General features: G+C 39.5%; 1 protein-coding gene across 1 annotated transcript in view; it reads left to right on the top strand.

Moving 5' to 3' along the window:
* The window catches only part of HECTD2 (HECT domain E3 ubiquitin protein ligase 2), a 74,124-nt gene that overhangs the window by 5,242 nt on the left and 42,388 nt on the right, over nt 1-26,494 (top strand). Inside the window, exon 2 of the mRNA XM_027528590.1 lies at nt 14,316-14,445. Within this exon, the coding sequence (XP_027384391.1) occupies nt 14,316-14,445 (130 nt within the window). The remainder of the gene's footprint in view (nt 1-14,315; nt 14,446-26,494) is intronic.

The raw sequence follows: 26,494 nt of genomic DNA, 5'->3' as shown, positions 1-26,494 counted from the left end.
TGTGATAAGGTGTAAGGGATGGAAGAATCCCTACAAAGTGGAATCTAGTGGAATGAAAGAGAAGGAAGATTGATAAAGGAAAAGAATTCTAGAGTTTGCAGGTGAATTCTCTTAGAGGAAAACATTTACATAAAAAGGCAGTCCAGCCAACAGCATTCCAAATAAACATATGTATGTGTGAACTTTGACAAAACTTGCCCATCTAGGTGTTTGGAAGAGTCTTATTTTTGGGAAATCTTGTACCTTTCTCAACAAGAGTTGAGATAGGGAAGAGTAGAGGTTGTTGTAGTGAAGATGTCTTAAGCAATTTAATAAACCACAGGTATATCATGTATCCATAGATGAAATACATATAAATAATACAAACGATTGCTACTCTTTATTTAGTACCTTCTCATGTCTCTCATCTAGTCACTTAGTTCAACCAAAATTCATCACTAACCACTTGATCATTCTAATCATGAGGAAGATTCTGTTCCTAGTTCACACAGACAGGAATCTTAGAATCAGGTTACATATAATATACCTTGCCAGAGGGTAAAATGGCTGGTAAGGGGGCAGAACTCAGTTTCAGCTGAGACTTTTCTGACTCAAAAAAAAAAACAAAAAAAAAACCCATGCTCTTTTTCCATGTACTCTCTGTCTGTGGTCAGGGTCCGTGTGGTTCAGAGACCCCCCACCTATAGCAGTATTTCTTAGATTAGAAAAGAGGATGTGGTCCAGTGACATATTTGTTCAAAACTTTATTACTAGAGATAGAACTATTTAGGAGAGAAACATGTATCTGATAATATCAGTTTTCATTATGGTATTAATGTATCATTAAATTCTATGTAAAATAAAGCAGTCTCATTAAAGAAGTGATCAGAGAGTCTTAAGACACAGAGAGGAAGGGCTGTAGCTATATAAACACTTAGCCAGAATGTGTTTAATTTTGAGTGACTTTTAAAGTCATTTGTCCACTTTTTTTTTTTTTAACTTTGAAGCCATATTGTAGTTGCCTGCTTATCCTCCCTTTCATAATTAGTTCAGGGTGTTAGGACACAAATAATTTGACTGTATTTAACAACTGAAGAAAAATGGTCATTGTAAGTTATGAACGAGAACTTCCCAAAGTGTCCAGTATGATGTTATTTAGTTAGGCTGTGTCCAGCCCTTCTGCAACCCTTTGGACTATAGCCCTCCAGGCTCCTCTGTCCATGGGATTTCCCAGGTGAGAATACTGAGGAGGGGGGGGTTGCCATTTCCTTTATCCAGGGGATCTTCCTGACCCAGGGATCGAACCTGAGTCTTTTGCATTGGCAGGCAGATTCTTTACCACTGAGCCACAAGGGAAGCTGGTCCAATATGATACTGCCTTGCTATTTGTAGCTCTCTTTCTAATCTATCCTGTGGCTATGGTACTTCCCTTTACAACCTTTTCTGTAGATATTACCTGTATTACTCTGTAGATATTACCGATGCACCTCCCTCCTCTTCCTGCACTCCACACACATGCTCACATACATGCTCTCTGAATTAAAAGGTATCCTGTGCTCTCTGAAGTCTTCAGGGCTGGGGTATTCCTGGGTTCAGAAGAATTTTTTTGAGAGGGAAAAGTAATGGCTTCAGAAAGGGGTACTGCTGGTGTCCCAGAGTAGCAGCTTATTTTGGCATATTGTTTGGAAATTAATTTGCTTATGTTTACTTGAATTGAGGAAGAGACAGAGAGAAAGATCAACAGAATATGAATAAGGAAGTGGGTGGAGCTGAGAAACCTCTGGAAATTTTGTGTTTTTCTACATTTATTATGAGGATACTTTCTTGCACTTTAAAAATGTTAGACTGCTAAGCCTTATATGAATAACTAGTTGTTGCTAAGTTGATATTTATAACTTGCTAATAGTTTTGTAAGCAGTCAAGAAATATTTTGAGGGGAATAATTATAATATATGAATGTGCCTTTTAAAAATAGAAATTATTGAAATTTTACTAATTCAGTTTAATTGAAAAATCAGTCTGAAGTTTGAATCTAGTCATTAAAGAAAACTTTTGTTTCAAATTAACTTGGTTTTGATCCTTTTTTTTTAAAGAACAATAAATTGAGAATTGTGAGTTCATCAAATCACGCAGTTAAAAGTAGCATTTTGCTGTATAAGGGTAATCTGTTGGTATAATTGCTTTTTTCCCCTATGTTGTATAATAATAAAATCTCCGAAGACACACTGCCTTCCTGATAAGCAAACACTGAAATTTCTGAGCTTCAGGACTAACATTTATTTGTATCAAGTAGGGTTAATTTTCAGTTATCTGTAAGATCAATTGCATTGTGATTTTTTTGGTGTTAAACTTTTGTTTCAGAATCCGTGTCCTTCCTAGTCTCCCTTGAAAGTTGTGGTTTATATCACTTAAAACAATTCAACTTGGGTTGGTGCCTTTTATTTGAGGGGAAGAAGGTTCACATCTTGAAATGAGCCAACTTTTCACAGCTTAATAGAAGGAGGTAGAGCACTGATTTTATAACACAGCATCCTAACAGGGAACTGTGAAAAAACATACAAAAAAGAAAAGCAAAATCTTTTTACCTGGGAACAGGGCCTAAAATAGTCTCCTTTGTTAGACCCTAAATACAATTGAGGCCTCTCATCTAGTGTGGCCCTAACAGGCACTTTAGGTCAGTTTATTTTAAAAGTTAGTAAAGCAAAGTATAGTCAATGTTTAAGGGCTTCCCTGGTGACTCTGTTTTAAGTTAAAACATATAAATGTACTTTGTTCACCGGTCTTGTGATGCAGAAACCTTTGCTCAGTATCTCAGGAAGCCATTCAGTCTTTTGTAGGTTTTTTCTGTGTGTCATAGGTATTCCGTGTACTCGTAAGACTGAAGGACCCCTGCTTTATATTAGGAGCACTGAATGTATCGCCAGGCTTCCCAGTATTCCGTGTCCTCGTAAGACTGAGGATCCCCGCTTTATATTAGGAGCACTGAATGTATTGCCAGGCTTCCCAGGTCTCGCCAGTGCAGGAGACATAAGAGACGAGGGTTCAATCCCTGGGTCAGAAAGATCCCCTGGAGGAGGGCATGGCAACCCACTCGAGTATTCCTGGCTAGAGAATCCCATGGAAAGAGGAGCCGGGCAGGCTACAGGCCATAGGGTCTCAAACAGTCGGACACTACTGAGCTGACTTGGCGCACTCAATATGTTGCCAAACTATTTACCTTTGGGTTTGAAAAATAAATTTCATTGAGGTGTGGCCGAAAGTGTAGAAATTGCCATTGTCTCTGTATACATACCTGAGATGACCAAAGCAAGAAACTCAGATTTTATTCCTTCAGATATCTTTGATTCTTCATCTACATACTATACCATGTTTACATTTGCTACATCAGGTCTTTTTCTCCAGAACGATGCAGAGAAATGATGAATTAAAATAATAATTCTGACCTGTTTCCTAAGATTGTATGTTAGATTGGATCTAGTTTAGGAAAGTATATTTTCATTTATATCAGCTCTGTCCAGTAGAAATAAAATGTGAACCACATCTGTAATTTTAACTTTTCTAATAGCTAATTAAAGATAATAAAAAGAGGTAAAAATAAAGTTTAATTGCATATTTTTTAATCCAGTATATCCAGAAACTTAACCATTTCAATATTTAATCAGTATGAACACTTAATGAGATATTTAACCTCTTTTTCACACTAAGTCTTTGAAAACTGTGTATTTTACACTTACTAGAACATTTCAAGTTCTCAACAGCCACATGTGGCAAATGCTTGTATTAGAACAGATTTAAACGTTGTCTTCTTGTTCTCCCAAGATTTCTTAGACTCATTCTTAGTGCTGATTACTGTTTATTCCTACTGTAGCAGTCCTCAGCATGTGATCCTCAGTATCCTTTAAGATGTCCATGAGGTCAGCACTGCCTTTGCAATGATAGTAGAATGTTATTTGTGTTGTCTTGTTCTCACTCCTTCTCTCTAGTGTACGGTGTAGTTTTCTATGTGACAGATGATATTGCAACAAATTGAATGCAGAAACAAATATAAAAATCGTTTTGCAAAATGTAAACCATGTCACTCTTCTCACTGATTTTTGTTTGTTGGGAAAATAGTTGTTGTCTGTAAGTGGATTTAGTGGTATTTAAACAGGAATGAGTACATACATATAATAATTTTTAAGAATGTAAAGAGGTCCTGAAACCAGAAAGTTTGAAAACCACCATGCTAATCTATCTAGAATTTCCTTTGTATTATTACCATTAGTGCTTTTTGTTCTGTATTACCGATGACAGGTATTCCACATAAGTGAATTTCCCAGCTAGCCAAGTGTTCTTGGACATTTTAGAATACCTGTTTATTTATTGCATGAAGCACTTTCTGAAATACGTACATCTCTTCTCAAATATGGAGAAGGCAATGGCACCCCACTCCAGTACTCTTGCCTGGAAAATCCCATGGATGGAGGAGCCTGGTAGGCTGCAGTCCATGGGGTCTCGAAGAGTCGGACACGACTAAGTGACTTCACTTTCACTTTTTACTTTCATGCATTGGGGAAAGAAATGGCACCCCACTCCAGTGTTCTTGCCTGGAGAATCCCAGGGATGGGGGAGCCTGGTGGGCTGCCGTCTATGGGGTCTCACAGAGTCGGACACAACTGAAGCGACTTAGCAGGAGTAGCAGCAGCTTCTTAAATAAAAGCTACTGAACATAATTTAACATATGCTGGTGACTGGATCCTGTATGACAACTTTGTATCACCAGCCAAACCAGACGGCTCTGTGTAGAATCCATCTACCTGTGCATTTGTGTGTGTGGTCTCTATAGTAAATAAAACTTCTGCCAATCTGACCTATATAATAGCTAGAATAACAGCATTAATTTTCACTTGATATGGTATAAAATGCTAACATTTCCAGCTGTTCGCGAAGTTGGTAGTTTAAAATATGTTTGCTTTTCAGTCGCTAAGTCATGTCCAACTCTTTGTGACCACATAGACTGCAGCATACTAGGCTCCTCTGTCCTCTACCATCTCCAAGAGTTTGCTCAAGTTCATGTCCATTGAGTTGGTGATACTTTCTAACCATCTCATCTTCTGTCCCCCTCTTCTCCTCCTGCCCTCAATCTTTCCCAGCTTCGGGGTCTTTTCCAGTGAGTCAGCTCTTTACCTCAGGTGGCCGAAGAATTGGAGCTTAAGCTTCAGCATCGGCCCTTCCAATGAATATTCAGGGTTGATTTCCTTTAGGATTGACTGGTTTGATCTTCTTTCTGTCCAAGTGACTCTCAAGAGTTTCCTCCAGCACCACAATTCAAAAGGATCAATTCTTTAGCGCTCAGCCTTCTTTATGGTCCAGCTCTCACATCCTTATATGACTACTGGAAAAACCTTAGCTTTGACTATATGGACCTTTGTCGGTAAAGGGATGTCTCTTTGAATATGCTGTGTAGGTTTGTCATAGCTTTTCTTCCAAGGAGCAAGCATCTTTTAATTTCATAGCTGCAATGACTGCCTGCAGTGATTTTGGAACCCAAGAAAATAAAATCTGCTGCTACCTCTGCTTTTCCCCCATCTATTTGCTGTGAAGTGATGGCACTGGCTGCCATGATCTTAGTTTTTTAATGTTGAGTTTCAAGCCAGGTTTTTCACTGTCCTATTTCACCCTCATCAAGAGGCTCTTTAGTTCCTCTTCATTTTCTGCCATTAGAGTGGTATCATCTGCATATGTGATGTTGCTGATATTTCTCCTGGCAGTCTTGATTCCAGTCTGTGATTCATCCAACCCCACATTTCGCATGATATACTCTGCATAGAAGTTAAATAAGCGGGGAGACAATATGCAGCCTTGGCGTACTGCTTTCCCAGTTTTGAGCCAGTCAGTTGTTCCATGTCTGGTTTTAACTGTTGCTTCTTGACCTGCATATGTTTCTCAGGAGACAGGTACGGTGGTCTGGTATTCCCATCTCTAAGAATTTTCCACTGTTGTGATCCACACAGTCAAAGGCTTTAGCATAAATGGTCAATGAATGTTAGGAATAATGAATTTTGTAAACACTACAAAATAATGAATTGTGTATACAGTTTAAAATATTTCACCTCAAATATATATAGTGAGAGATATATATAGTGAGAAATATAGTGAGATATTTTGGTTTTAAAAAGTGTTTCACAATGGAACAGCTGCTGCTGCTGCTAAGTCACTTCAGTCGTGTCCGACTCTGTGCGACCCCATAGACGGCAGCCCACCGGGCTCCGCCGTCCCTGGGATTCTCCGGAAAGAACACTGGAGTGGGGTGCCATTGCCTTCTCCTCACGATGGAACAGAGCCAGCAGTTGTTCTTTTATCAAAGATTGGTTTAGGAAATACCCAGTGGTCAGGACTCAGCCACTTCCACCACAGGAGCACAGGTTCAATCCACCATCAGGAAACTATGATCCCACATGCTGTGCAATGTGACCAAAAAAAAGATTGGTTTACAATGTGAATGAAAATGTTTTATTTTCTAAGGCCGCTTTTGGTAGAATAGTAGATGACCAAAGTAAATTTTATCAGAATTTTGAATATAAAAAGAACTTGGTATTCAATATAAAAATATAAAAGCTATGATGGAAAACCATGAGTATCCTTCTTATTGACATCTAATAGAAAAATATGATAAATCAGAAATTTAACTCAGATGTAGTCTGCTGCTGCTAAGTCGCGTCAGTCATGTCTGACTCTGTGCAACCGCAGAGACGGCAGCCCAACAGGCTCCTCTGTCCCTGGGTTTCTCCAGGCAAGAACACTGGAGTGGGTTGCCATTGCCTTCTCCAATGCATGAGAGTGAAAAGTGAAAGTGAAGTCACTCAGTCGTGTCCGACTCCTAGCACCCCATGGACTGTAGCCTACCAGGCTCCTCCGTCCATGGGATTCTCCAGGCAAGAGTACCGGAGTGGGGTGCCATGGCCTTCTCCGAGCAGATGTAGTCTGTTCCTCAGTAAATGTTGAAAGTAGGAGCTCATGTATTAAAATTTAAAAATAAGGTCAACAGTATTTAATTATAGATTAACAGGGAAAAACAGGTATTCCATTTAATTTAATTCTATTTAATTTTTTGAAATTATATTTAATTTCTTGAAACTATTATAATCTTACATATAATCTGTGTGATTATATAGTCAAAAAGACCATTGAGGTCTATGTTAGCTACTTGAAAGAAGTATGATCTTTGATTAGTTTTGCAATTACCACATAAAATTTTTCAGCTGTTTGTTAAACTTATGGTCAGCCTCTACCTAGAGAGAGAGTCAAGTCTTATTTATTATGCTAGGTGTACTTTGAGTTTTTCTCCTCAATGAGTTCTCAGCGTCTCTTTCCTCCTGTGTTCCCTATTTGTACTTCTTCCTCTGTAACAGCTGGTTGGGTATCCTGCTACTATCTATTCTTCAACACATGCAGCCCACTGTTTGCAGGCTGGCCACATTCCAGGATGTCATCTCTAGTGTGGTACTTACTTAGGACTCATAGACAACAGTTGCTCATAGACAGAACTCCTCGGGGAACCAGATGTAATAATGGTGGAAGATCCAATTCTTAGAAGACTTGTAATGTTCCCTAACCTTTAATTTACTCATGTCCTATTAACACTCACTAGCATCTTGATTCTCTAGTTTTTAGTAGTTTACCATCATGCAACATGTGACCCTGCTTTCTCATGGAAGTATTAGGCTATGGGAAGGTTTCTCTTGTGCAAGCCAGTGTGGGGCAACTGCTGTTTTGAGAGTTTGTTCTTATTTATCTGTAGTACACTGTCAACCTGTGAAATTGTCCGTGATTTATTTCCTGTCATTTCAAGTGTGAAGTATCAAGGGCACAGTCATCTTATAAGCAAGAGACTTATTAGACCAAGGATTTTTTTTCTCATGTTAAGCTTTTTTGATCACAAGGAACAGAAAATCAGGCCATATATGCCTCCTTTTGGAAAAGGGGGATTTATGGAAATAACATACATAGATAGAACCAGAAAGCAGGCAGGAACAGAGACCAGCTGCTCTCTGTGCGCCTGCTATTCTCTCATTCTTGGCTGCTTGCTCTTTTCCATATTCCTCCATCTGAAATCTGGAAAGACCTTCTCTGATTGACATATTAGGAAGCATCAGTGTCCTGTATGCCAGGCCACCTAATGTGTGGCCACCTGATCGACAGATGGCTGCCTTTTGGTTGAGTGCCTGTCCCTGCTCCAATCTGTGGCCTTTGCTGCACAAAGAATATCAGTAATGCTCTGGGTAGATAGTCGCGACCCCTGGATTTGACGGCCATGATAACATGCTCAGTGTATCTCCCCTCACATCTTTGTACCCTTCCAGCCACTCTGTACCCTTCCATAAAGCTTCTGGACAGAGCAAATCCTACTCAGTGCTTTCCCCTCCTGACTTCCCTTTCGTTTGCCAATCTATTTCATACAGTTTCTGCCACCAGCAGTGGCAGTTTCTCCCCGGAATCTGTTGTCTCCTTTGTCCCCAAGATTTCACAGCTGCATATGCTAGTGGGCACACTTTAGACCTAGCCACTGTTCATTATTCAGCATTGCTGACCGCTTTTTCCTTGATGATCCTTCCTTCATTTTTAACACATGATCTTCTCTTAGATCTCCTATCTTTTTTGGTCATTCATTCTTCATGTTCTTTGTAAGCTCGTGTCATATTTGCCAGTGTTTCCATGGTTTTGCCCTTATACTAGTTTTGCATAGCAGTTGCTACATGACCGTAGCATAATGATAACCCTGTCAGCTAGAAAAATTACATTATTTTGGCATGAGATGCATACTTTTGCCTAGTGACCATTGGTTCCTTTTCTAGTCATTCCACAAATACATTTATATAACCCAGTGTAGAATTTTCTTCAGTTCAGTTCAGTCTCTCAGTCGTGTTCGACTCTTTGCAACCCCATGGACTGCAGCACGCCAGGCCTCCCTGTCCATCAACAACTCCCAGAGTTTACTCAAACTCATGTCCATTGAGTCGGTGATACCATCCAACCATCTCATCCTTTGTCATCCCCTTCTCCTCCTGCTTTCAATCTTTCCCAGCATCAGGGTCTTTGCCAGTGAGTCAGTTCTTCCCATCAGGTGGCCTAAGTATTGGAGTTTCAGCTTCAGCATCAGTCCTTCCAATGAATATTCAGGACTGATTTCCTTTAGGATGAACTGGCTGGATCTCCTTGCAGTCCAAGGGACTCCCAAGAGTCTTCTCCAACACCACAGTTCAAAAGCATCAATTCTTTGGTGCTCAGCTGTCTTTATAGTCCAACTCTTACATCCATACATGACTACTGGAAAAACCATAGCTTTTACTAGATGGACCTTTGTTGGTGAAGTAACGTCTCTGCTTTTTAATATGCTGTGTAGGTTGGTCATAACTTTTCTTCCAAGGAGTAAGCATCTTTTAATTTCAGGGCTGCAGTCACCATCTACAGTGATTTTGGAGCCCCGAAAATAAAGTCTGCCACTGTTTCCATTGTTTCCACATCTACTTGCCATGAAGTGATGAGACCACATGCCAGGATCTTAGTTTTCTGAATGTTGAGTTTTAAGCCAACTTTTTCACTCTCCTCTTTAACTATCATCAAGAGGCTCTTTAGTTCTTTGCTTTCTGCCACAGGTGTGGTGTCATCTGCATTTCTGAGGTTATTGATATTTCTCCCAGCAATCTTGATTCCAGCTTATGCTTCATCCAGCCCAGCGTTTCTCATGATGTACTCTACATATAAGTTAAACAAGCAGGGTGACAATATACAGCCTTGACATACTCCGTTCCCGATTTGGAGCCAGTCTGTTGTTCCATGTCCAGTTCTAACTGTTGCTTCTTGACCTGCATACAGATTTCTCAGGAGGCAGGTCAGGTGGTCTGGTATTCCCATCTCTTTAAGAATTTTCCACAGTTGTTGTGATCCACACAGTCAAAGGCTTTGGCATAGTCAATAGTCTTTAATCGTATGCCCTCTTCTTTATGGTGAGGTGTCAAAATATTTTTCCTGAAATTTGAAATAAAGCAGTTTACATTGTTCATTTCATTTATTTTATAACTTATTGAAGGGTTCTCTGATTCTCATTATGACCTGAAATAACTCTTGCTATTTTGCCATACGTTGGCCCAGGCTGTCATTCTTCTTCATTTCCTCTAACTCCTTTCTCAGTTTAGACTTATTTCTCCCAGTAAGTAGACTTGATGTATCTTTCTGGTATTGCTCCCCTTCAGTCTATCCCCTACACCTACTGACAGTGATTTTCCTAAGATACAGATATAATTATGTCACGCCTTTTTTACAGGTCCTCCATGACTGTTCCCTATTCCCTTCCAGGACAGAATCTATACTCCCTGTCCTGAAGGCTTCATAGTATTGTCCCTGCCTATCTTTCCAATCTCACCTCACTAGACCATTCTCCCTTTCTGATTCTGCACTGCAACTACACTGCTCTTTAAATCCTCTAAGTTGCTCAATCTTAGATAACATCAGTGACAGTTATCAGTGAAAAAACCTTTGGTATATTAATTCATTGTAAATATTTACAGCTAAGTTCACAAAGTTCTGGGCTTCCCTTGTAGGTCAGTGGTAAAGAACCCACCTGCCAATTCAGGAGATGTAAGTTCGATCCCTGGGTCGGGAAGATCCTCTGGAGAAGGAAATGGCAACACGCTCAGTATTCTTGCCTGAAAAACCCCGTGGACAGAGGAGCCTGGTGGGCTACAGTCCATGGGTTTGCAAAGAGTTGGACATGACTTAGCGACTAAACAACAACATTACAAAGTTCCAAGGGGCCATTCATTGACCTCATTTTATAGATTGGTTACTTTATCAACTCTCATGCATAAATGAAATATATATATATCAAATTTGACATTCATTCCCATTATTATTTAAGATGTTTTGATAGGACAAAACATACAAATAAACAAACTTGGCCCCAGAAGTTAATATATTTCTTATGTAAGTGTCATAATATTTATAGCAAGGGATGATAATACTTTTTCAAATGTATGGGTTATTTTATTTTTCTAATCAGTTCTGTGAACTTGAGCATAATGTTTTAATTTACCAAAGTTATGCAAAGTATGTAATTTACTAAGACTTTTATAGAAAAGTATTGTGTATCACTCTTTTATTAATCTTTTTCTCCAATTTTGTCTCTCCTCCTTGGGAATCTATATTATAAATCTGTTAAGAGATTAGAACTGATAGTTTTTAAATGGTTTTGTTGATTCAGTCAGTTACTTGTGGGTTTTTAAATTATTATTTGAAGATTCCACTAGTGAATCAAGCAATGTTCTCTGGAATCTGTTATTATTAAGAAGGGGTAGAGGAAAGAGGAGGAAAATAAAATAAAATATTGAGCCTTTCTCAGATTGCTAGGATATCAGAGGGTTCCCTAAAATACAGTTAGTTTTCCCACTTACATTGATTTCCTCTGGTTAGGTGAGTTGCTCCCAAAGCTGTTAAATTTCATTCGGCATATATCTATAAAAGTAGAGAAGAGAATATCAGCCGCAAGGGTTGTGAAAACAGGCTGATATATGGAGCACACTGTCTCATGCTGAGCTCTTAATAAGTGATGGCTACTTGTAGTGAGCAAAGTCATTCAGGTCATTCAAGGTCATTCATTGAATTCCCACTTTCCAGCTCTGTGATCTTTGGTGTGGTACTTGAGTTTCCTCACTTGTAAAGTGGGGTGTAAATATATAACTCTTAGAAATGTTGTATTAAAGCACCTATTATAATTAGTAGTATGCATATGCTGCTGCTGCTGCTGCTGCTAAGTCGCATCCGACTCTGTGCGACCCCAAAGACGGCAGCCTACCAGGCTCCTCTGTCCCTGGGATTCTCCAGGCAAGAATACTGGAGTGGGTTGCCATTTCCTTCTACCAAGCACTCAATACGTGACTTGTTTTAAGTGTTATTGTCACAAGAGTAATCATTTATGGAACATCCAGTGTGTCATAGGCTCTGTACACTACCCTTGTTGATACTGTCTGTGATTCTGAAACTTCAGGCTTCCGTTAGAAGAAGACTTTATTTCAGTTGTTTAACTTTTGTAGGCTGGATCATGTAGGCTAATCCTAACAGAAATACTGATTCACACTTCACTGAGCCTAAATCTAGCCCAAAAGCAAACAAGCTAACAAACAACAACCAAAAAAAAAAAAAAAAACATATTCTGTGAGCAGCCAAAGATGTTGCATACACAGAATTGCATACATGTACTTTCCTTATGAAAGCATTCTTTAAGTTCTCATTTAGTGCCCATCACATTTCTGTTCCTTGTTAGCTGAATGACATTAAGTGAATCTCAATACTATTTTCCTCATCCGTGAAATAAAGGGGTCAGATAGCTAATTTCTAAAAAGTCTCAAGTCTAGAAACTTTTAAATTCTGTGTATGTGATTTTTTTCTGGGTTATTTTCTATACTAATCTCTTTAAAAGAAAAATAAATTTACTCTGAAGTGTAAGATCTGTGCACAGGGTTCACTGGATGTCAAGCTTTGTGATGAATAAGAAATTTCAAGTCCAACATGAAGGAGCAGTATATAAACAATTATAATTCCAGTGGAATAAGTTAAGTAAATCCCAAGCATAAATAAGAGTGATGGATTTTTGTGGAAATGGTGGCCACCAGAAAATGCTTTGCAGAGAAGTTATGATAGAATGGGTTAGACTGCATTTACCAAGTTGTCCCCAAATTTCAGTGTTTGGAAATTCTAAAGGTGCATTTACTGTTGATTGTATGAGCCGCTGTTGGCCATCAGTGCCTCTGCTCCACATAGCGATTGGGGACCTGAGCCAGTGGACGCTCTCACATCTCGGCTCGGAGCCTCTGTGATTGTCACGGTGAGAGGAGAAAAAGGAGCTGGTGATTTTACCACCAGCCTTACATGCATTAGTACTTTCTGGGCCACCGATGGCCAACATCACCTCCACCTGTAGCCTGTTAGAATTAATCAGATAGTTTCATTTAGCTGTAAGAGAGTGGGTGATGTGGGAGAGTAAATATTTGGTGAGTGTATATTTTTGCTACATGGCACCTGAGCTAATTCTGAAAAGGTAAGTGAAAATCAGTCTGGTAAATGTAGAAGAAAATGAAAAAGAAACTCTCCTCTGAAGGCAAAGAAATTACATATATTTAGTGTAAAAAAGTGAATGTTAGGGAAGAATTTAACTACTATGTTTGATTAAGCATCTGGAAACTGGAATATAGTGTAAGCTGTAAAGAGCTGAGAACTGAGAATAAGCCCCGAGCTAGCTTTATAACTGAGTATTGACCTGGTAATGTGGTTTTATTTATTTATTTATTATTTTTTTTTTTAACTTTATACATGTGTTCCCCATCCTGAACCCTCCTCCCTCCCCGTACCATCCCTCTGGGTCGTCCCAGTGCACCAGCCCCAAGCATCCAGTATCGTGCATCGAACCTGGACTGGCGACTCATTTCATATATGATATTATACATGTTTCAATTAAAGTGCACATTGATTATATATTATGAATTTTATAGGCATTATTTTGTGGAAGGTACTTTAATGGATAGATTCTATGCTATAGGCAGATTGCTCTGTTATTTGCATTTAAGTTGCTTTTAATTTTTTTTAAATCTCCTTATACTGAAAGTCTAATCACATATTTATTTTTTAATTAAACTTATTTATTTTAATTGGAGGTTAATAACTTTACAATATTGTATTGGTTTTGCTATATATCAACATGAATCTGCCACGGGTGTACACGTGCTCCCCATCCTGAACCCCTCTCCCACCTCCCTCCCCGTACCATCCCTCTGGGTCATCCCAGTGCACCAGCCCCAAGCATCCTGTATCCTGCATCGAACCTGGATTGGCGATTCGTTTCTTATATGATATTATACATGTTTCAATGCTATTCTCCCAAATCATCCCACCCTCTCCCTCTTGCACATAGTCCAAAAGACTGTAATCACATATTTAGAGAGAAATGAACTCTAAAGGGTTTATCTTTTTACCTGAGCTTTTAAAGTTGCATCAGAAGACAAGAAAACTCATTGCTTTACACATATTATCTTAGGTAAACCTCACAATAACTCTGTGAGAAAGGCACTGTTATCCTCACTTCCAAACTCTGTCAACTTACAAGCCGTTAGATGGTATGACTATTTTCATTTTATACTTAAAACAATTTGGTCCTAGAAAAGGTAAGTCAATATTATATACATGTTTTATCTATCATGCATTTGTTATCAAACTAAAATCTCTATTATAAATGGTTATGATTTTCACAGTAAAATTGAATATACCTAGTAGGAATTATGCTGCAGTGTTAACTTTTCTATTTTTAGGGTTTGGACAGAGGATTCAAAGGCCAGATTTCTACTTTCAGCAGTGTTATTTCAACTGTTAACCAAAAGAAAGAAGCCGCTGAAAACAGAAGTTCACCTACACATCTTGTTTTCCCTAACATCAAGAATGGTAAAAGATTTAAAAATTTTAAAATAAATGTAATTACAATTATTAAAAGTATACACAGTCTATATATCTTGGCTGAAAGTATATTAATGAAATATTAAAAAAGTAGATTTTAACTTATGGTTGCCGGAGGGAAGAATGAAGGAGAGAGAGGTAGTGTGGAATGAACACATACACACTGCTACTATTTAAAATAGGTAACCAATATGGACCTACTTACAGCACAGAGAACTCCGCTCAGTGTTATGTGGCAGCCTGGATGGGAGGGGACTTGGCGGGGAGAATAGATACATGTGTATGTGTGGCTGAGTCCTTTTCATGTCCACCTGAAATTATCACAGTATTGTTAACTGGCTATGCTCCAACATAAAATTAAAAAAAAATTTTTTAAGTAGATTTTAATTATTCAGCATTGTTCTGCTACGTCTGGTTAGTCAATACAATTTAAAAAAAAAGCTCTATAAATATTTACAGAAAGGACCAAAATCATTATATTTAGGTAATTGTTACCTAGAATAAGAGAATGACATACAAAATTCATGAATAAGAAAGTTTGGTTAGGGAGCCTGACACAATAAAAATATATGAAAATTAAATAGATTTCCTTTATTTGAGCAGTAATCAATTAGAAGACTTGATGGAAAATATATGAAATATTTATAAATAAACCAAAGAGAAAGCAAAACCTATATGAAGTAAACCTGTAAAATTTGATCAAAAAACTAAAAGGTGATTTTAATGGAAAATCTTAAATATCGTAGAGATATCAGATACACCAATTTGTTCTCTAACATGTGATGAATTTTTCAACAGTTTTTTGGGAGAAAACTTAAGAAAATGATGCATGCTCTATTTGATCTGTATGAATAAAGAAGAGAGTATAAGAAAAAGTAACGAAGGATCCCATTCATTTGTCGTAACATAAAGCTGCGCTAGTGATACTACCAAGATAGTCACATAGATGGAAATGGATCAGTAAAACATATTGTATATATAGGATGTTAAATTACTTTAAAATATAGGATTATGGAAACTTTCCAACTTTTGGAAAATAGTAACTTTAGATTTTTAAAAACTACAAAAGTACTAGAAGAAAGCACAGGATGTTTTTAAAATAAATTTTTGGCACAATGACAATGCCAACAGCCATAAAACAAATTAAAAAAATCAATGTTTGTGGGATAAGAAAATTTAAAACTTCTGAAGAAATTTTATAAGATCATAAACTAAGATGTAGTCAGTGAAAAATAAATTCTTGTATCATAGAGATCATTAATAGATCAGTAAAATAAACATTCCTGGAGGGGGAAAAAAAAGGCAAAGGGTATGAACAGACCAATCCAAAAAGGAAATATGAACAATTAATACACATGTGAAAGGAGGCTCAGTCTCACTAGTATAAAGAAGTACAGACTAAAACAAGGAGTTAACATTTCCTTACCTAGTGGCAGAGAAACAGGCATGTGTATCTGTGGTGTTGTCTGTGGAGTGTGAAAATTGGCACTTTTATTGAGTAGAGGGCTTGAAAATTGATACAACTTTTCTGGAGAGCCAATTATTTGACATATATTCAAATTTTAAAATATTCATATACTTACTGACTCAGTATTCCATTTCTAGGAATTTATTCTAAGGAAATAATATATGTTGAAAGACATATGGAAAGAATGTTTACAATAGAGATAATTTGAAAGCTATCTGAATAAACTGGTTGACTAAATTGTGGTAATCCATATTATAAATGCCATGCATCTATTAAGAGAAATATGTCATGTATATAAATTTTCTAGGAAAAATGCAAAACATTGTCAAATGAAAAATGCAAGTTACACATTAGTAGGTAGAATATGACTCCAGTTTTCTTAAATGTGGGTAAACCTTTTAGGCTTCTTTGAGCAGATGCAGAGGTGTGGAAGGATGACCACCAACCTGTCTGTGGTTTCCTTGGAAAAGTAGGATTGGGTGGATATTACTAATATGTTCTGTTTCTTTATATAACCCTATATTGTTTTATCACAGGAATCATACATTACTTGCACAATTTTAAGTGCCCCTTACCCTGTAACGAAACAAATTGGCAAATTTGTTCACACCTGAACAAAACAAAACAAACCTCAAAATGTTTAAGGACCTTGTTCTGGTAAATTGCCTGTGCCCATAAGCTGCAGTCCATGGGGTCACAAAGAGTCAGACGCAACCGAGCGACTGGACTAAACTGAACTGATAAGCTGCACATGGCATAAGTTATTCTCGCATATATTTTCTTTTTTTTTTTTTCTTGCATATATTTTCTGTTGACACTCCAAGGGATTGCTAGACCTATTCTGCACTCTTACCAGTTAGTATTTCTATTATCTCATTTATCAACCTTTGTCCCTGATAACTGCTTTCTTCTTTTATTTGTATATATATACACACAAACGTTTCATCACCTCAGTCTTACTCTAAGGAGGCACCAGTGCTCATATGTCACAGTCCCACAACAAAACAAACTTATAATTGTGATTCCGTTATAGGTAAAATTACAGAAATAAAGAAAATGAGCCTATTCGATGGGAGAGAGAAATTGAGAGAGATGATTTCTATTTTAGACCTTAGCTAGATAGTAACTAACTTATTTGAGTAATATTTATGATTTAGGGAAAACTTTCATGTGATTTTTTTTTTTTGAGCATCATAGCAATCACAAAAAATATATACTAGAATTGCTACGATGTAGTTTTCTGTTGCTGCTTAACAAATTATCACAAACCTAATGACTCAGAAGGGTACTTCCTTGGTGACTCAATGGTAAAGAGTCTGCCTGCCAATGCAGGAGACACAGATTCAATCCCTGGGTCAGAAAGATGCCCTGGAGAAGAAAGTGGCAACCCACTCCAGGATTTTTGCCTGGGAAATCCCATGGACAGAGGAGCCTGGTGGCCTACAGTCCAGTCCATGGGGTCGCAAAAGAGTTCGACATGACTTAGCTACTAAACCACAATAACAATGACTTTAAAACACCACCACATATTAGCTCACAGCTCTTTTAAGTCAGATCTTGGTGAGTGTGGCTGAGCTTTCTACTCACAGCCTCTCAACGTGGAGGCTGGGCTGGATTCTGGGCAAGAATACTCAGGTTGCTGGCAGAACTTATTTGCAGTTCTAAGACTGAGGTCCCATCTCCTCGCTGACTGTCACCAGGGCTGCCCGCAGCTCCCAGAGGCTGCTCATGGGCTCACTGGCTATCTCCCAGCCTTCTTTTTCAGGGCTGGCAGGAGGATCCCTTGTGTCAAATCCCGTTCATGCTTTCAGTGTCTCTGACTTTGTCTTCTGCAACCAGTGGGAGAAAACCCTCTGCTTGTAAAGGTCTCATGTTATAAGGTTTTGCCTTCCTGGATGAATCTCCCTGGATTAAGAAAAGACAGAAGAACCAGAGATCAAATTGCCAACATCTGTTGGATCATAGAAAAAAGCAAGAGAATTCAAAAAAATCATCTAATCCTGCTTCATTGACTACACTAAACCTTTGACTGTGTGGATCACAACAAACTGGAAAGGTCTCAAAGAGATAGGAATACTAAACCGCCTTACCTGTTTCCTGAGAAACCTGTATGCAAGACAAGAAGCAACAGTTAGAACCAGACATGAAACAATGGACTGGTTCTAAATTGGGAAAGGAGTACATCAAGGCTGTATATGGTCACCCTGATAATTTAACTTATATGCAGAGTGCATCATGTGAAATGCTGGGCTGGATTAATCACAAGCTGGAATCAAGATTGTCAGGAGAAATATCAACAACATCACATATGCAGATGATACCATTTTAATGGCAGAGAGTGAAGAAAAACTAAAGAGCCTCTTGATGAAAGTAAAAGAGGAGAGTGAAAAACCTGGCTTAAAACTCAACATTCAAAACACTAAGATCATGGCATCTGGTCCCATCACCTCATGGCAAATAGAAGGGGAAAAGGTAGAAACAGTGACAGATTTTATTTTCTTGGGCTCCAAAAATCACTGCAGTTGGTGGTTGCAGCCATGAAATTAAAAGACACTCGCTCTTTGTAAGAAATGCTATGACAAACCTAGACAGTGTATTAAAAAGCAGAGACATCACTTTGTCAACAAAGGTCTGTATTGTCAAAGCTATGGTTTTTCCAGTAGTCATCTATGGATGTGAGAGTTGGACCCTAAAGAAGGCTGAGCACTGAAGAATTGATGCTTTTGAACTGTGGTGCTGGAAAAGATTCTTGAGCATCTCTTGGACAGCAGGGAGATCAAACCAGTCCATCCTAAAGGAAATCAACTCTGAATATTCATTGAAGGACTACTGCTGAACCTGAAGCTCCAATTCTTTGGCCACCTGAGGGGCAACAGAGGATAAATGGTTGGATGGCATCACTGACTCAATGGACTTAAGTTTGAGCAAACTCCAGGAGATAGTGAAGGACAGGGAGCATGGTGTGCTATACTTCTTGGGATTGCAGAGTCAAACATGACTTAGTGACTGAACAACACCACAGTTAGTAATCTTAATTAGATCTGCACAATCTCTTTGGTCATGTAATGTGATCCACCAGGTGGCTGAGACTCCTGAGGCCTTCTTAAATCTCTGCTTATAACACATATTTAATAAGTAAAAAAACTGGAGCTCAGACAGGGGAAGTGACTTGGCCATGGTCATGCTGCTAAGTGACAGAACTGCAATTCAATCCCACATTTTCTGACAACAAAACTCTTGTTCTGACAGATAGAGGAAACTCCTGATTGACTTGTTTCTCTTGTCTGATTAATCATATGACATTAATCACACAACTCTAATTACATCATCTCTAATACTCCCTAAAGCTTCCAAAATTAAATACAAATTTTTTACGTTGACACGCAAGGATGTTCATAATATGACAGCTTTTCAACTTGATCTCCCACCTTTCTCCTCCATACAACTTACATTTCAACTGTTCTCCTGGATGCCTCATACCTGCTCACTGCAGAGTTTTTGCAGTTTGTTCCCACTGCCTTGGAATGCACTCTTCCCTCTTCTCTCGCTGGCAGATCCTGTCTGTTCTTCAGTGCTACCTTTTAACTGAACCCTTGCTGATTCTCCCTAACCGTTGTAATTCTTCCCTTCTTACAGTATAGGTGTTTCTTTTTTCTTACGTATTTTAGTCTCAATCTTGCGTAGTATCATTTGTGTACTTTAATCTCCTAGACTGTATGTTTCATGAGGGAATAAATACCTTGGTAACCCCTGCAGAGCCTAAGGGCAGTCCCCTTGTCCATCAGGGTTCTTAGCAAGTATTTATTGCATGGAGTGAAACAAGAGACAGCTTGGGGTGGGAAAGTGGGTGCACTCAAGCAGTAACAACAGGAGCCAACCAGCAATTTTATTGAGTGCCTCTTGCGTGTTGGACACAGTTCTCGGCACTGAACATACACAGACACATGTAGTCCCTGCAGCAGCCTCTTATGTATCAGTCAGTCAGTCATGTCTGACTCTTTGCGACCCCATGGACTGTAGCCCACCAGGCTCTTCTGTCCTTGGAATTCTCTAGGCAAGAATACTGGAGTGGGTAGACATTCCCTTCTCCAGGGGATCTTCCCAACCCAGGGATCGAACCCAGGTCTCCTGGACTATAAGCAGGTTTTTTACCGTCTGATCCTCCAGCCTAAGATAGGAATTATTTTCCCAGGCCAGGGGTAGGGAAACTTAAACCACAGGGAGTTGTAAGTGCCTTGCCCTGCATGAATTTTTATAACTAATGAAAGAGACAGAAAAGGAAAAGCGAGTTTAAAAGGAGAGTTGGTAAAAGGAAATAAGCCCTGAAGGAAGTCAAAGAACCAGGTTGTGCCCTGACTTGAAAATTCAAAGGAAAAGAGAATTTAAAGAGGAGGATTTAGTCAGTGGTGCCACTGTTGAGAGAGCACAAGATGAGTGAGTGCTGAGGCAGAGCTAAGGATTTGTTGGTCAGTGTGCTTGTTGGTGACTCTGAGAACCATTTCAGTAGGATAGTTAGAAGGAGAATTCAGGTTTAAAAAGTTAAGGTGTAGGTTAACAGGATCTGGGGGCAGTGTAGACAGCCTTTAGAGGAGCTTGAACTGAAATGAAGAAAGAACAGTGGAGTCTTGCAGGATAGTGTGATCAAGCAAAACGATGTGATGCAGGGAGAGGTTAAAGTTTCAGTAGAGACACAAACTAATAAAATGCACAGAGAACAGAGCAGTGGTAAAAGGATAGGATCGAGGAAGAGGCGGGCAGAAGGCTTCAGGGGTTGGCTCCAGCAAGGAGGGAAGGGCACTTCTTGCTCAGACTGTGGACTTGAAGGAAGAGAGGAGGTAGGAGAAGCAAGTAGGAAACTCACTCTTTCTTGCCCTGAATTCAGTCATCTTCATGGAAAACGTATTCGTCTTCTAAGGCTGCTGTAACAAAGCACCACAAACACGGTGGCTTACAACACCAGAAATTTATTCTCTCCTGGTTCTAGGGGCTTGGGGTCTAAAACCCAAGTGTTGGCTGCACTGGTTCATTTTGAAGGTTCTGAGGAAGAAACTCTCCCATGTCTCTCTCGTACCTTCTGCCGGTTGTCAGCAATTCTTGATATGCCTTGACTTGTAGATGTCTCGCTCTGACCTCTGCCTCTGTCTTCACATGGCCTTCTCCCCTGTGCCCAGGTTTCTTTCTTCTTGCAAAGGCATCAGTCACTGGATTAGGGCCTACCCCAATCCAATATGACCTTATCTTAATTGGATTATATCTACGAAGACGTTATGTAGATATTAACATTAACACATTAACAGCTCCCAGGGGGTTAGGACTTCACCGTATCTTTTTGGCAGACACGGTTCAGCCCACAACAGAGGGTTAGGAACCTTATAAACACTGAATTACCTGCTAAGGAGAATGGCAGGGAGTCAAAAAGAAGCAACGCATAGCCATAACCTTCTTTGGACTGTTTGTTCAAATCCTTTGCTTTTGATTCCCACTGATTCCTCTATTCCATTCTTTCTATACCACTACTGTCTTGACCTCTGAACCCAGCTTGCCAACTTGGTGCCCACACCCGCCTGCCTCCTCCCTGGGGTGCATGTCTTGATTCGGAATGTGGTCCACATATCTGGGCTCCCACCACTTGGCCCTCTCGTTTGTTCCATTCTTGTGGAGTCTGCACTCAGCCCCACCCTCATCTTGGAGTGTATATATCTTTATGTGTATATCACCCTACGGGAGTAGGCATCTTAGCAGACTTCCTTTACTGTGTTGGAACTGCTGGCGCTGACTTCTCATAACCGTTCTGTCTGGGTGCCGCTTGAATTCAGGCGTGATGTGGAGTTCATATGTCAAGGCTGCTGCAAAAGAACTCTTTTATTGAGTGGGAAGTTAGACCAAGCCTTCCAAATGGAAGCATGTTTATAATTCCTTGATCTTTTGCAAAGCCTCTCTTGCCAATAAGATTGTTTCCTCAAAGATGCCTCATTCTTGGCAGTTATTCCAGTTTTCCTCCCTCTCGCGGGACCCATGCTGGGTATTCTCTTAACAGCTTGTCTCCCCGTCTGATCTTCAAGTGGTATTAGAGAAGCTGCAAAAGCCCAGCGTGGGTTTACCTCACAGCCCAGGGATGCCTCGCTTCCCTGCGGATCACGTGACTAGGTATGCCTTTCGAGTTGGCTGTCCTTTTAAAGATCAGAGCAGTGTGGGAGTTTTACCTACTATAACAGCTGCCGGGGATGATACATCTTCAGAGAAACAATATAAATGGCAATAATGGGGGACAGGGTGAGCACTACATCCTCTCTTACTCTTTCGTACCTTCTTTTCTACAGTGATCATGCTCCTGTCAGATTATTTTAAGACATCTTTAAACAGCACAGACTGTCTCTGAAAGAAGGGAAGTAATTCCTCTCCATGCCTTTTCAAATGTCTTTGCACTCTCGGTTATTTCAGGAAGAGTTGACATGAACTCTGATGGCGCCCAGGGGCACCGGTCCTCTCCCTGCTCAGTCCATTTTCTGAGTTGACTCTAGGTGAGCCATGAGGTGCCATAGTGAACTGTGTGGTTTTTACCTGGAGAAGTATGTCCCATGGTCCATGCTGCTCCAAGAGCCCAGGGAAGAAGAGAGTGGTCTCAGCTCAGAGGGCGCTGGGTCTGTGAGTGGTGGGGTGTTGTGACCTGTGTGCAGGTGAAGTGCCACAGAGTTTTCACAGCCTCTCCAGGAGCAGCTTTAGAGGCAGACAGGGAAACACTGTGAGAAGAAACCCAGGACTTGGCATCTGGGGAGAGAAAAGGGCTCACAATAGCTGCTGTAGGATTTCTGCCTTAGAAAAAGTATCTCCAAGGACTTCCCTAGTGGCTCAGACAGCAAAGCGTCTGCCTCCAATGCAGGAAACCTGGGTTCGATTCCTGGGTCGGGAGGATCCCCTGGATAAGGAAATGGCAACCCACTCCAGTACTCTTGCCTGGAAAATCCCTTGGATGGAGGATCCTGGTAGGCTGCAGTCCATGGGGTCGCAAAGAGTTGGACACGACTGAACGACTTCACTTTCACTTTCAAGGCCTCAGATGACCCCATCTCCAGGATTCCTGGGAGAAAGAATTGATTTGGGGCTAAATCTCCAAGATCCTTTTCTAGGTCAGAGTGACTCACCTTGGACTTACTTTTTCTTAACCATGCCTGTGGGAGTGATTTATCTGTCAAGAACTTAGAGTACCTTGCTGCATTGAATTATTGATTCATCTGTCTCTTGACCAGTCTATAAACTCTTTAAGGTTTTTTTGTGGGGAGAGGGAAAGGGCCCATCTAACTTTTTAAAATTATAATTTTTTGAATGGCTAGCACACTTATGTGTTTCAAAAATCAAAATTGTAAAAATAGGTGTGTTTTAGATGTCTCACTTTCACACTGCTGTCTTTTGTATTCTTTCCTGTGTTTTTATGCAAATGAAAGCAAATATAAATATACATGCTGATTTTCCACTTTATCTTAAAAAATAACTGCCTACATATTACCTAGCACTTGTTATTTTTGTTGTTGTTAATGTATCCTGGATATCTTTCTGTATCAGTGCATAAAGAGCTTCCTTACTCTTTTTTTATATTCCTTTATATTGGACTTACCAAGATCCTAAAATCAATAAATTGTTTATTTTGTCTCTTGCATTGTGTACAGTGCCACAATGAATGGCTCTAAACATGTGTCATTTGTTCCTGTGTGGCTTATCTGTAGGATATTCTTAGAAGTGGAATTGTTGGGTTCAGCAGTAAACACATTTACAATCTCTGTATATCCCCAGGATCCAGTGTCCATGGTACTCAGAGACTTTACTCAACAAATAATTTGAGGAAATATGTGGGAAGAACTTTTTCTGGGTTTCTGGCCAGTTCATCCTGTAATCTGTCTCAGAGCTACAATTCTCTAATGTATGTCCAGGGTAAGACATCTATTCTATTAGAGGTAACCTTGTATAAAAAGGGCTTTTGAATATTTTACAAGCAGCCTGGGTGGCTCAAATGGTAAAGCGTCTGCCTACAATGTGGGAGACCTGGGTTCGATCCCTGGGTTGGAAAGATCCTCTGGAGAAGGAAATGGCAACCCACTCCAGTACTCTTGCCTGGAAAATCCCATGGACGGAGGAGCGTGGTAGGCTACAGTCCATGGGGTTGCAAAGAGTTGGACACGACTGAGTGACTTCGCTTTTGAATATTTTTATGACTAGACCCAAAAAAGAACATTTTATGTATGCTTCTGCTGAAGCTTTACAAACACACACACTATTGAACTTAGTAAGAAAGTACATCTCCAAACACCAGTGAATATGTCATATGTCACTTTTATTTGGCTCTGATGGCTCTCTGAGTCAGAGTGGGTTCTTTTTCCCTTCTTTCTTCTTTTCTCTCTCCTGCCTTCAATTTTATTTTCTGCCAAATGTTCAGAAAAGTCATCCTATAGACAAAGATGTAAACACCACCTGTTATGACTAATTCACTCTGGTCTCTTCCTGTTTCCACGGCTTGCCACTGCTGAAGTAGTCAGAAGCAGTGCAGAGTACTGAACCAGAAGAGGGAGCCTTCAAATTGTAACTCACTTGTTACCTGCCCAGCACTTGCAGGTTGTCAATTAGGATATTAAGTATGAACTGAGTCTTTGAGTTTGCTGTTACTGTGCTTGGCCATTCGGTTGTGTCCAACTCTTTGCGACGCCATGGACCGTAGCCTGCCAGACTCCTCTGTGCATGAGGATTCTCCAAGCAAGAATACTGGAGTGGATTGGGGGATCTTCCTGACCCAGAAATCGAACCAGGGATACTTGCAAGAGGATACTTTACCAGATGAGCTACCAGGGAATAACTTGTCATTTGGGACCTTAGACATTAAACCTAGACCTGATGGCCCTTCATTTGCTCATCTATAGACTGAGGAAACAGGGCATTATGAGTTGTAAAATATCTTCTACACCTGAGGGTTTTTTTATTTAAAGGGTTAATTTTCCAAGATACTGATCTTGTTTGATCCTTGTTGAGTTTTGTTTTTGACATTTCATAGTTTTCTAGCTCCTACTTCCATGTAAACTTAGGCTTCATTTTTGCCACTTGTCTTTATACATGATAGAAAGATTGGCTTTATTCTGTAATGTCATACAGCATCACTTCTGCCACATTTTTCATCAGCAGGGAGCCCCTAAGTCTGGGCTATCTTCAAAGGGAGAATTAGACTCCATCTTGTGATGGGAGGAATATCAAAGAATTTATGGACCTATTTCAGAACTGCCACATCATGTGAATGTAAGGTGTATATCCAGGAGTGGGGGCGGGGAACAGGTCTTTTGAGGCTTATTTCAGAACTTTTTCCTTTACCCTGTTGTAAGACAGAAACTTATAACTAAAATCAGGTGTTTAGATGACATATGAATGTTAAATTTCCAAGCTCCTTCAACTTTTCTTTTATGGGTCATTACATTATGTTCTATAATAGAGAATTTTTACCTTTTCAGTTGGTTTATAAGTCCTGTCCATTTTGTTCTTAAAAGTTTTAGAGATGGGAATTAGAAATTATTGAACCAGTGCTTTTAAATTTTCAGAGCAAACACCTTTTGAAAAGCAATCTTTCGTAGAGCTTCAGTGTATTAAGCAGAGAAAAGCTTAGTTTCCCTGAGTGGACACAGCACCATTCCCCTGAGGTGGCCCTTAAAGTTCTTCTTTGGAGCCTTGGGAATGATCAACTTAGGCCATCTCTTTTATTTTATAAGGTCACAGCCAAGGCCGAAAGAGTTTCAGTGATTTGTCTAAGGTTATGAAAGTTAGTAACCCAGCCAGCAACAGGACCTAGGCTCTTGTTTCCAAGACTGGTGCTTTTTCCATTACTTATTACTTATTTAATTACAAATTATTTGGGATAATTTGGGGTATAGCGTTTTGCATCAGTGTGTCACCAGCAGCAAACCAGCAGCAAAAAAAGCATCATCGTTTACTTTCCTGCAACAGGGGGATAAGGATCAAAGACCCAGTTCTCTTGTTGAATGCCTAACCTTCATAGAGACTCCTATTGCTTTTGATGCTGCTCTTGGTACCTGTGCTGACTAACTAGAAGCTACCTTCAGTCTCTTATCCATGTGGCCAGTTTACAATGTCAGTCATCATCTCGGTGATGCGGTTGTGGAAAGCTACATATTACTGGTCTCCAACCAGAGTCAGCCTATGATAACTTCTTGAAAACAGTGAGCTGGTAAATTTTTGCTAATAATCTCACACCCTTATATGGTTATATTATGTGGTTATATGTGGTTATATTATGTGGTTATATTATGTGGTTATATTATGATGGTTATATTATGTGGTTATATTATGTGGTTATATTATGATCCTCACATTTTAAAAAATACACTACCAACCCCCACCATAACCCTTACTCTTCTCACATGGCAGCAAGTATTTTACTTAATGTTTCTAAGCAACCAACTAAAATTGGCAACAGTATATTAAAAGAAAGGGGGAAAAAAAAAAGAAAGGGAAAATGATTACTGCTTATCAATTTAGCACAGAGTGTTCCTATGTATTGGCTGAATGAAACCTAAATGA

Source organism: Bos indicus x Bos taurus, chromosome 26 (genome assembly GCF_003369695.1).
Source record: "Bos indicus x Bos taurus breed Angus x Brahman F1 hybrid chromosome 26, Bos_hybrid_MaternalHap_v2.0, whole genome shotgun sequence".
NCBI classification, from domain to species: Eukaryota; Metazoa; Chordata; class Mammalia; order Artiodactyla; family Bovidae; genus Bos; species Bos indicus x Bos taurus.
The sequence above is the reverse complement of the archived record's forward strand: the minus strand, read 5'-3'. Positions and strand labels throughout refer to the sequence as shown.